The sequence below is a fragment of the Mixophyes fleayi genome, chromosome 2 (genome assembly GCF_038048845.1).
Source record: "Mixophyes fleayi isolate aMixFle1 chromosome 2, aMixFle1.hap1, whole genome shotgun sequence".
NCBI classification, from domain to species: domain Eukaryota; kingdom Metazoa; phylum Chordata; class Amphibia; order Anura; family Limnodynastidae; genus Mixophyes; species Mixophyes fleayi.
The window spans coordinates 178,946,574-178,959,390 of NC_134403.1; the positions used below are offsets into that span (position 1 = coordinate 178,946,574).

The following is a 12,817-nucleotide window of genomic DNA, read 5'->3' on the forward strand; positions in this document are numbered from 1 at the left end:
AAAATCATGCTAAAAGCGTATAATACAAAGCATATATAATAAAGCCAAACATATGTGAACATGTGCCTAGCAAGAAAAAAATGTAAAAAAAACCACACCTTCACAGACAATGATAATTTCTTTACACATACAAATGAAAAAGCAAATAATGCTAATGTTGGTAGGTTAATCACCTTTTCTTTCCCTGCCAGTCATGCATTGAAAAAGATAAACACATGCTTTTATTATTCTGTGACTGTTATAACAGTTTGCGTATCAATATAAACAGAGTGCAAAACAGTCGTTTAGGCATATGGATCAATTTTTTGCTTTGATTAGTGAGACACAGACTCCTACATGTTCAATGTATTGTGTTAGTTCACTATATTACTACTGTTGCTCACTTTCTTAACCTATTTTATACGTAAATAACGACAAAAACAATATTTATTAAATGCATTATTTTCGTCCACCTTGGCAGATCTGTGGTCACAGGCAATAGTCAACTATTATTTATATTTTTTCCTATCCTGATTGGTTGTTGGAGAAGAGCAATTAAATGGGTGGTTAACTACAGCCTCGGACTGGCCTGCCGGGCAGCCCCGACACCTGATAGCCCCGCCCACTTCCTTGGTGGGGCGGAGCTAAGTAACGATGGTCCTGATCGATTTTCATTAAAACAGAGAGCTCAGACTAACTACTATGATAGCTGTTCACCGCTGTTCTCTGCTCCCCCAGCCTCCCAGCTGCTGCTGTGAGCCTCTCAGTGACAGGCAGCAGCTGTCAAATGAGATCGTAGGTGAACTGCATGGGAATGACTCGTGATCATGTGATCGTGACTCTGCTTCCTAGTTCATCAACTTCCTGCTGCTGCTGTTGTAAGAAGGAGGCTCTACTGTTAGAGGCTGTGTAAGTATTTCTATTTCTCTCATCTTCCAATTATTTGTCCTGTTTACATGCATACCTCATATTCATGCTGCTATTACTATTTATTTACATCTTGTGATACCATTTAGCACAGGCACTTGTTACCCGCTTGTTATCCTTTTTCCATCTCCCTTTTTGTGCCTGATCCCTATTTCTCTTTTTCATAATTATTTGTCCTACTTTATGGAAGTGGAAGTAGAGGATATATCATGAAAATACTGGCACCTGAATATTATTCAGTGTGTGTGCACTGCAGTGATCACCTACATATTGATGACATACTTGTTTTAGAGAATGCCAGTTATTCCAGTAGGGGAAAATGGATAAAACACTATCAGATATATATGAGTATATGTTAACAAGTGATTCTTTAAGAACTAATCTAATACTAACATGTCACCAAGGACAGGTTGTTTTGTTGTATTGCTGACAGAATAATTGAGGTGTGGTGAGCAGTCACTTCATATTGTTGTTTCTCACAAGTATCCAAGCAAACTGCCCTGATAAAGCATCTGGTATTGTGTATTTGTATAGATGTAGATATTTATTTATATATATATATATATATATATATATATATATATATATATATATATATATATATATATATATATGTATAGCTCAGTGGTTCCCAAGGCATGTGCCGTGCCTCCCTGGGGTGCCTCGGCAATCTCACAGGGGTGCCTCGTGGCCAGAGTTAAGCAAGGCGGGGGACTACTTGGTAATTATTTTGGCTTATGGTGCCTTGAAAAAATTATGGAGGCCCTAAGGGTGCCTTGAACTGAAAAAGAGGATAGGGTAGGGGGGTTAGTTTTGGACAATATAAAAGCACTACTTGTAAACATAAAATTATACTGTTAATGGGGAGGCTGTTAAACTAAATTAAAAAATGTCCATAACTGTATGTTACAACCATTGATGGTTAATTTATATGCTTTCATTTAAAAGCTGCTGTTTAATTTTCTATTTCTAATGTATAGTTTTGTATTTAATCATACATTTGTTTATCAGTATAAATAAAGGTTATTTATTGATTGATACACATTTCATCTCTATTTTCTTTACATGATACATGTGAAATTGACCTTATTTGCAAGGTCCGCTTTTTCTTTATAGACTACACTTGGTGCTATACGTTGTCCTCTGTGGACAGACCACACCCCTTTAATGACTGGCCACACCCCCTCTTGCAGTTGGCCACACCCCAATGTAATGGGCCCCTATCACCGCATTCCCCCGGTGGGCCCTTTATGTCCCAGTCCGACACTGGTTAACTATATTTGAGCTAAAAGTTTAGCGCTCTCTACTAGGCTGCTACTAATAGACTGTGGCAGACAGACCAGGCTATTTATGCCCCATCCCCTTGTTGACAGGGAGGGGCACAGACAACAGTGCTGCCTGTTTGTTATAAGCCATCCAAAAAGCCTAAAAGGCATGGGCGGACCTGTCAGATTAAGGCAACATTGCACTTCTAGTAATTAACATTCTGCATTTTAGCTCATAGATGCCAACTCTTATGAAATTTTGGAAAAACTCCAAAATTAATGGTGAACTTGTGGACTCCAGAGAGTGCAGGCAAGTCTACTGGAGAGTGCTTACCTGCCACAAGATGACATAATGCAAATTGTCTCATAAAGCCCCTCCCACCAAAGAAAACAGCAGGGGTGCGATGACATTAATTACATCACACCTCTACCACTTACTGAGAAGATGTGATTTCACCAGCCCACTTAATGCGAATCATGTAATCAAACCCACCACCTCTGTTCCTACCATGACCCCGCATGTAATGGAAGCGAGGTAGGAAAAGGAGGCATGTATGTTTTAGCTTGACACACTGAAATTCTGTTTTGGGGCGGAATTTTCATTTTTTGAAAATGATTCTTGCTATGTTATTTTATTTTCATTACGTAGAACAAATATTTTGCATTTATAAAGCAGAGCACAGCTTACTATAAACACCCCTACCATGCATATTCATAAATGTTCGTGTACTAATTCCACATATTTTTAAAAAATTATTTATGCCAAATTTAATTTAACAATAAAAATAAAGATGCATATCATATAACACAATATCAATGAGTTCTTTAAAGGAGCACTGAGAGGTTTAATCAACATTTCACAGCTGCACAAAAAATGTACACAGAAACACACAGATGCACAGCCTCAGAAAACAACAAGGATCTCCTTAGTTTCTAGATTAAAATCTCAAAGCAGTTTTATTGCAGAGCTGAACACATACACAACTGCCCCACTGGGTGCTGAAAAAATAAACAAAAAAACCCATGACATTTAATTAACTGAGCTATCCAAGCCTTGACCGCTGTAAATCATGTTTCTGCCACTATAGTTAAAAGTACACTGAGATGCTGTTCCATTCTATCACTAGGGATGCATTTACTCTCAATGGCGCCAAGTGTGTTCTATTAACATGAGCTCTACACTATTCCCTACACTGCAAGCTTTCTCCTATTCAACCAGTGTGCCCACCTGACTTGAGTTATTCATCCATTCCAGCAATGTATTGCCTTTACTATGTAAATTATAAACCGCCTTATACACAATGTCAGCGTTGTATCTAAATAAATTCTAAAATGTTAATAAATAACATTCCCAATATGCTCATGTCACAGCTCTGCTCTAAAACCCTGGGGCAATATCAAATAAAAAGATCAACTTTAAACCAAATAAAGTGAAGCTATAAAGAAAACAAACAAGATTATACCCAGCTCACAGTCATGTTTGACTTTATTTTAGTCGTATTTACTAAGTAAGCAATAAGCTGTCAAAGGTGATATAAAAACATGACACAAGTGAAGTGCGCTTAATAACTGTTAAAACAAGTTTTCTTTTAAGTCTATGTAGGCAGTCTGGTCTCTTCCCGCCAGCAACTGCATTAACTGAATAACTTAACGGAATCAGATGTAAAATCTACTATTTCCTCTCCTCAGCATGTAGTGGTATCAGCTGCCTGCTTTTAATCATTATAACCACTGGCTGAGAACCCTGACAAATGTGGCATGGTACTTTTAATTAAGCAAAAATCTAGCAATTACTCCAAATTATATTTCCATTCCCCTTATGTTACAATTGGTTTCCCACACAAAAGCATCTTTATGGTATGTACACACTGGCATTTAGCCCTTTCTAGCTTTGCTCTGCATTTACTGAAAGACAATAAAAATATAGGCTGTTGATCGCTATAGTATATGCACACAACTCAACCTCCCAACCATACACTCCTCTACATGCTTGCGGCATCATAAATGCTTTTGGTTTAATTTTTGGTGAGTCAAGAAAACTGTCTGTTTATACTAACACTGCTATTACTATATAGATTAGTTATCTCTATTTTTACAGGTGGTTAAGCTGCATTCACAGTGTGATGAATGGATTGCACAACTGCATAGAATACATGCATGGATTAATGCCAAAGTGTATGCGGTATGAGATATAAGTGGAAAAGTTGTCTTAAAGTTTGAAGAATTAGCAAAAGGACAAATATGGGCAGTAAATCAATAACAAAATTAAGTAAATGTGCAGAAGTCATGCTTCATAGACATCAATAAGCACTATCTTCAGTCAGAGTCGTAACTTAAAATGTTAGCACCTGGGGCAAGAAACAAAAATGCCACCCCCCCTAGCCCTCAATTTTAGCCAAATTAACCTAAAATATTCATAAACTGCACCCCCCTTCAGTATTGCGCCCAAGGCGGTTGCCCCTATCGCACAGCCATAGTTACAGCCCTGTTTTCAAAACATGCAGACTCCTTAGAGGTGGACATGGCTCATACTGGAGCAGAATACCTATGTGTAAGAGACCTTAAAGGCTAATTCTACCCAAAACTCACCACTCAGTGTAAAACACAAATCAAGTATATGTATATTTAATACAGTGTTCCATACTATCATCTGATATCTGTCATGGTCGGGAGCAGGTGCGGGATGACACGGCGCATCACGTGTCATGTGATGCGGCCACCTGTGCGGCCGCATCACACCTCTAGTCTCTGATCCATCGCTCGGCGCTCGACTGTCTCCTGGTTCCCGGCAACATGATGGCAGCGCTGTCAGAAGTCACTTCAGTTGCGCACTTTGAGGAGCTGCTTCAGAAGAGCGTAAAATCTCTTCTTGTTGTACATTTTTGGGCATTATATTGCTTCCGGGGGAGCAGCCGGCCTGGTCGGGAGCCCATTGTTTAATCTTTTTTTCCCCTGTATTTACCAAATGCTTTAAAATGGTAAAACTGTATATGCATACATACATACATACATACATACATACATACATACATACTCACAAGAAAATGCATGAATTTGACTTTCCGAATAACACTCTGCAATGAGCAAACCTCTGCAAGTAGAAGTTAAAACTGCACTGAAATATCAGTGAGGGAATTTCATTAAACTCTTTGCAGGTATTAAAAGGAACATACTATTATTATTACATTTTTGCAATCTCAAGAAGGATATTTTGTTACACTGTTCGCAGATATTAAAACCAGCATAATATTATGTAACCAAAAGTAACATAATATTGTTTCTGAAATCTCTGAAAGAGAAATATTTACATACTTTGCAGATATTAAATGACACAATTAAAGGTGCAATGCTATTTTGAATATGTTTACATTTACACAGGCTTGTCACTTTGATTGTCTATTCACATGAGGGTATTCCATTTGTATATGTTCAAACATGACTTATAAGTACTGTATAGTATTGCATACAAATCCGTAAGCAATATGGTCAGGTACATTTTCCTCTAGAGACATAGTCCACCCACTCTGTATCTTACCTGTTTCACGTACCATCCTTTTAGATTGTAAGCTTCCAAGATCAGGGCCCTCTTCTCTCGTGTTCTCCTTTCTTCACTACATTTGCCACTTGCACACCAATGCTTTCCCTACTTTCTTCAATCAGAGACTCTGATCCTTTCTGCTGCGACCTACTGGTTCAGCTTGTGCTCATTTACTCCCTATTATTATCCTCTCTCCTCATGCCTTAAGTTTTAGTGAAAGCGCTGGTTAAGTTATTCCTTGCCAGTACATTGTTCTGCCTATATTGTAGAGCAATGCCAACACTGTTACTGTACTCTTTTTTGCCTTTATTGTATCGTCCTGTTTTGCTATGTAATGTTTTACTATATACTCTCTATAGGCGCTGCGGACACCTTGTCGCACCTAATAAATGAAAGATATTAATAATACTCTGATGAGATACATTATACTACTTGTACTGTTAATTGTGTACTGTAAAGCTGAACATGTATAATATATATATATATATATATATATATATATATATAATCTTTATATACACACACATATGCATATAACCATCTTGTTAAATGATATATTCTATAGGGATAATTGAAGTTAATACATGCTTCTTTTGTTAGGAAACTAATGTTAATAAATGTTTCATTGCGAGTACAGATTTCTCCCTTACTAAACATTTTTTGTTTATGGACATAAAATAAAAATAGGGGCTCGGGGCATGAAATTGAGCTTCGACATTGAAAAATTGTTTATAAACGAGGCAGAGCCTTACACAGCATAATCTCATTTTCCAATGAGATACGCTATGCACGGCGAGGTTACAAATGAGACCTAAAAAGAACATTGGCTTTCTTCAGACATTGGCAAACTGTAAATACATATATTAAACAACCTCAAAGGATAACATCACAGGTTACACACACCTATATGTATATAAATATAAATATATATATATATATATATATATATATATATATACATGTGAGTGTATTCCTAAGAAAATGATTGCTGGTTATAATGAAATAATGAAACTAAATGGTCGATGAACGTATAAATTCTGAATATATGTACCTGCAGCTAAGGTGTTCGTTATGTTTGCTCACAGTGTTCATGCTGAAATAACCAGAGATTTCTGACCAAGCTAAGACATTAACATCTACCTCCTTCACTCCATCGTGCCACGCCCAAGTGTTGGAATCCTTGCCTCAGTACACTAATGGACTGGAATTTTAAAAAACAAACATTCTGGGGGCTTGGGTGTGGTGTGATTGAGGAGATGGCAGATATATTTTTTTACATCATTACATTATGCTGGAATGTACACTGCAAGGAAAGTATGTGATTAGATGTAATACGTGAGTCAAAGTAGTTGCTATAGTGTGAATAATATGTAAGTGATGTCTGAAAAAGTAATGCTATTTTTTTTTCTACAACAAATAAATGAACAGATGCATGAAACTCAATGGAGGAGATCAATGGTTTCATTAAGGCCACATGGGCTCAGTGTCCCTAAGAGTGGTTACCCACTGGCATAAAGAAATTGAGTATGACACCCGGTGTGTCTGTAATGCACACTACATTGTTCCCCTTGCAGGCACTTGCAGTAACGCGAGTGTACAGACCAGGCAACATATAAAGACGCTGCTGTACTGCTGCCTCTCTGAACTGAAGATGGAAGTTTGTATAAGGTTATTGAAACCAATAAGTTTCATCACCATAGCAATTTACCCGCTTTTACTGGCATTAATAAATGCTAATAAAAGCATACCTTTTTAACACCAGTGGCTAACTGGCCTAGTTTATATATTCATATACACTTTAAAACTCAGTTTGTCTGAGAGTCTTAAACCAACTTCTACATATTGTACATTTAACGCTAGTTACAGGTCACCATCTAAGAAAAGCATAGATAACTTATGCCTAGGTTTGCTACTTTTCACACATTCCAAAGCTGAACAGGGTAACAATGGCCACTGAATGTACAATGGTGGACAATATTGTTTTGACACATCCTTTACCCCTGTGGTACATGTTTAAGGATTTTTATTCAAAATTCCCATTATTCAAAATGTCTATTATATTTTTTTTATGTTTGTTTGGTATGAAAGCTTACATGTGACTATAATGTTGGGTCGGCCAATAAGTAGGACACACACGGAAACAGTGCAGACTCCAAGAGAAGTTGGTTTCCCCTAAAATGTCATAAAATGTCCTCTTCTGGGGGGAAATAAAGTTTAAGCGCTCTTTAACTGTAAAATTAAGCCACTTAGAAGTGGTTATAATCCCCTACAAGGCATGCTCATAAACAAAGCTAACTGCAGTAGAGTACAGAACAAATAGTCTGTGTACATCTTATTGCCATCTAGAGTCCAGTTATTTACATTGACATATATCAGCAATATAGTCTCAAGCATAGTGGACAGAGTGAGCAACATTCAAGTGTCAATACTAGCGACTTTCATAATACCGCATTAAATCAGGGCATAATACTTGGAAATGTGTGGGCAGATTTCCTACTCAAACTGTAATATTATTACAGTGTGTATCGACTTGTACCTTCGTTACTCTATATTACACAAGACCTTTCACAGCTAAATGCTGAATGTTTGTTACAAGTTATTGCACATATGATAAGTAATAATCCTGAACATTTGGCTTTGTCAAATAACTTTTTTGTTTCTACCTCGCTGCATATAATTTGAACTACTTGTACTTTCACATATAACTAAAAATAGCCCTTATAGCACCTGCTACCTGGACTTCATTAAAGGTCCTGAGCAATGGAACAGTTTTTGGATGCTCCCTACTGACTTGTATTATTATTGCAGTCAAGAAGGACTTGGTCCTTCAGTTAATATATGATGTCTCCAAAATAAGGGAACGCCTAGATGTAAGAAAGAAAAAGCCATATAAATATAGTACGCATGAAACAGTTATTTTCCAACCTAATTATGCAAAACTGAATATCTGTGAACATAAATATGACATTTTAAAAAAAAATTGAGCATTGTTAAAAAACATCAATGCACTATATCTTTATGAAAAAGTAACTTCAAATAAGGGAGCTCAATTATATAAAACATGCTTGGATGCTCAAACATGACAATTTACAGTTGATTACCAAAGCACTGTAGAGTTTGCGTTTTAGAACACACAGTATGAACAATGAATCCATAACATTTATTGATAGTGTCAGTATTTGGGGTGATTTTGTAGCATCAATTTCCGTGCTTGCAAAAAAACTCACCCTGACTTTATCAGCATAATCTTACACCCTATTCATAATTTTGTCGTTCAGACACGTACAACCTCCATTAATTTATTACTTAAACCATAGCTTGGGTAGTGATGCCTTTTGTTTCCACCAAATGATAAAGTTCCATGCTGGCTATATACAGTTTGAGACATTGTGCTGCATCGCCACATCATGTAAGTAACATTACACTTAATGATATTTAAAGTACTTGCAAATTAAAACTGTACATAAAAATGGCTAATTGCAGGGAATGAATCTGTGCCTACTTGAAATAGTGCATTTGCCTTTAGGTTTTGCATTTCAAATGCTCAAACTGGTAATAAAAATACTACAAGAAGCAAATAAAATTCAGTGGGTAAAATAATGATTTCTATGTAACACAGATGAACAATGGGATGCAGCCAAAATGAAGAAATCTGTGGGAATGCAGCTGCCGGTAGCACAAATATTAAAAGCACACACATTCTATAAAGCCAGAGGACACTTATTGCTTCTATCCTAACCTTATGATGCACTTTTTGTTTTATCAGCAAAAATGACAACAGATCATGTCTTTGCTCTTCATCACATACATTACCCACGGCCTTTCCCCAGAGAGCCAATACCCTATCTCAACATATATGCCAATGAGGTTTTAGCATGATGTGAGAAACACATTATCATTTTGAAAATCAATTACGTTTTCGATGTGCAAAAATGGCCAGATGACATACTACAAAGAGATCTGAGTGTGCCAAGAGACATATACATTACAGCAACCAATCACATTCACAAAAAAAGAGATTGTAGGCATCCTAGTAAAATCTCTGATGTTAAAGATACTCATCAGGGGTACAGGTCCATTTTGTCTTTTGAGACAGTATCGTAAAAGACAAGATAAACAAATTGTACTCTTTATTTAATCAAGGGCAAATTGTATACTTAAATTGAAAAAAAACAGTAATTTGACACAAAACTATTAGTTGCGAACAGAGTTACTTGGTGAACTTGAGTATAATATTTAATACAATCTATTCATATTGTTTGTAATAAAATGAAGAGCCCAGGTTGCTTTTAGTAACCAAATTTCGAGCAACATTTCTATTGCTTCAGGGGCTGCTTAAGTGCAAGTGGGTCTGTATCTGTAAAATGGATACATTTTATATTTCTGCATCCCTCCAACTGTTTGCCCTACCCTTCCAGCTGTATGGCATTTTGCATTTCAATCATGCAACAAATGGACCTTGTAATCACATTAACTCTTTACCTTTCTATTAGTATGCAATGCTACACTCGCCTCGCATCTTTAAATAACATTAGCAGGCAGTGGGAATGTGGACAGACAAAGCTCAATAGTGCACAAATCCCTATGTTGAGACACATCTACTGAATTTATATTTAATTAACATTTGCATCTTCACATTAAGTCCCATGATGTTGCTATGATTTTCTTTTTCCTGTGCCTATTTAATGCATGCAAGAGCTAAGCTAGATCCACAGGGGGCAACAATTACAGAAAACAGCATGTATGTCACATCTCATAATACACGTCAGTGTCTGCACATTGTGCCCAATGTTTTCCTGGCATCAGGCAAAATATGTCACACATTTACCAGAAATGTTAAATGGCAACTATGAAATTCACAAAGAACATGTGCTACTTTCAAGAAGGAGATACTGAAATCCCCACTATGTCCTATCACACATTCCATAAAGAAAACTGGCTCACACCAGCTCTATTTTCAATAAAACATTTGACCACAACCAGTTGCAAGTCGGACCAGTGTGACAAAAGACATATCCTGTACACTGTAACCAAGAATGCTTAAAACAATAAAAATTCAAATTTGCAAAAAATAGTATACCCTGTAATATACACCTTTTATTCATAAGCCTCTATGAGGGAACTAATCATCTTAGTTGCATAAAACGAGAATAATTACAACATCATGACCTATGCAAAAAGAGAAACATGAATACCATGATATATACATCTCTGCATTTAAATTGCAAACTGATGTAAAATGCTATGTTTTAGAAATATCAATGTGTACCTTCTTTGTCAACATGTAATTCATAAGCATTGTTACAGTCCCATGCCATACATACAGCTGTGAACAATGTTACTGTCTGCTTTCTGTTACATGTCACTCACCCCTGGCAGTAATGAGAATCAGAAGGCAGCAGATGTAGTAGTTATCATAGTGGCTATGGTAGTGAGTGAAGCTCCAGAACAGCCATGGGCATCTTCTTCGGGCAGTCATAGTGATAATCTGGCTCCTTGGTCTCTGGAACCACAAAAAAACAGTGTCCAGCTCCACTGACAAGCTCTTCTTGTAGTTCAGCTGCAGCAACTAACTGTATGATCCTTTGCACTATGTTACATTCACAAACAATTTGAGACACTCATTATTCAATGAGTGAGATACCTACAGGAATCACTATTGGGATTACATTTCAATGGGTCATTTTATTTGCTTTGTAACCATTCATACTGCATTAAAAGTCATCTTGTTTTGTTTCATGAAAACAGTAGGATTTTTAACATAGCACTGATCTGACGCTCCACTTAGCGCTATGCGCAATCACATGACCATGTTAGAGGTTCCGTGGGGGCGGAACAAATAGGATGATGGCTAACGCCTAGCAAATATATCTCTCTTGGCGGTGGTTCGTTGTAATTGGCGATAATCCTCAGAACCGGGCCATGAAGCACAATTCACCGTCCAAATCCTTATGCCATACAGTCGGTGGGAAGCTAATGGTACTATTTCAGACCGCACACAAGCAATGGGAAGGAAAGGGTTATAAAGTTTGCATACGAAATGTTGTGATTTATATATTCCTTTTCTGAATCGTTCAATCTAGACGCTTCAGTTTAATCCAACCAGCACCTGGTAGGAGACAGTACCGACGCTATTTGGCTACAGACAGATCCTGACAAGAGGCTATGGTCCAGAGGCAATCCCAGGGAAGGAACTTGGTTCCCAAGGCACGTAGTTTGTACCTCCACGATGTTCAAGGGAAGCAACTATAATCCAAATCCTCTCCTCCACTCAGGACCACCATCATTCACTCCGCTGATCGTCAGGAAGATGCACCGCTGCTGCAGCTCCGAAGAGTTGGTTTTGTGCTGCACAAGTTTGTCTCAGAGCTTTAGTAACAACCTGCGGACATTTAACAAGAAAGCCAGCGTCCCCCTAGGTCGCCCTTCTGACAGCTCCGTCCTCCCTGCCTCAAGATTAGGATACGAGTGCCCCTGACAGTCTATAAAACCCCTTCCAGAGAAAGATCTCCCTGTCCACTTCTCCTTTGGACCGGTGTATTCAGACAGTGAGGAGGTGCTGAAGAAATGTCATGGTGAAGCATAAAAAGACCCAATGGTTCTGTAAAAGAATAAGGAGTTTCCGTGATTGTACCACAGATGCCTCAAGACAGTCTGATTGGGGTGAGGGAGAGGGCAGGACGTGATGGGTGAATAGAAGATGAGCACAGCTCTCCTGCTGATCTCTGCTACCTCCTTCTGTCTCCGGCGTTGCTAGCTGCTCAATGACTTAGAAGAGTCAGGAGCTCCGGGTTTGCAGCCAGAGAAGCAGCCTGGCTCACGTGAGCTGCAGGCAGAGGGGGGCGGCAGCGGGGACAGAGCCGGGGCCGCGCTTCCAGTTCACGGGAATTACCACACAGTCGCCACCTTTCACTCTACGTGTGCCCATGTGTCCCATGTATAGATCTAGCAGGTGGTTCACACCCTAGATTAAATCAAATTGACGGGCGACAAAGCGTGGTTCTGCAGCGTCAGAACTGCTGTAGACCCCAGTCTGCAAACAGCTTATTGCCATACATCTATTCACAGTTATTTCCTCTTTTATTAGAACGTTCCTCAGAGTATAATA

General features: G+C 38.1%; 1 protein-coding gene across 1 annotated transcript in view; it reads right to left on the minus strand.

The window, feature by feature from the left end:
- TMEM132E (transmembrane protein 132E) overlaps positions 1–12,520 on the minus strand; it is a 376,668-nt gene extending 364,148 nt beyond the window's left edge. The window contains exon 1 of the mRNA XM_075195036.1: positions 11,080–12,520. Within this exon, the coding sequence (XP_075051137.1) occupies positions 11,080–11,188 (109 nt within the window). The 5' untranslated portion in view covers positions 11,189–12,520. The remainder of the gene's footprint in view (positions 1–11,079) is intronic.
- Between the last annotated feature and the right edge of the window lie 297 nt (positions 12,521–12,817).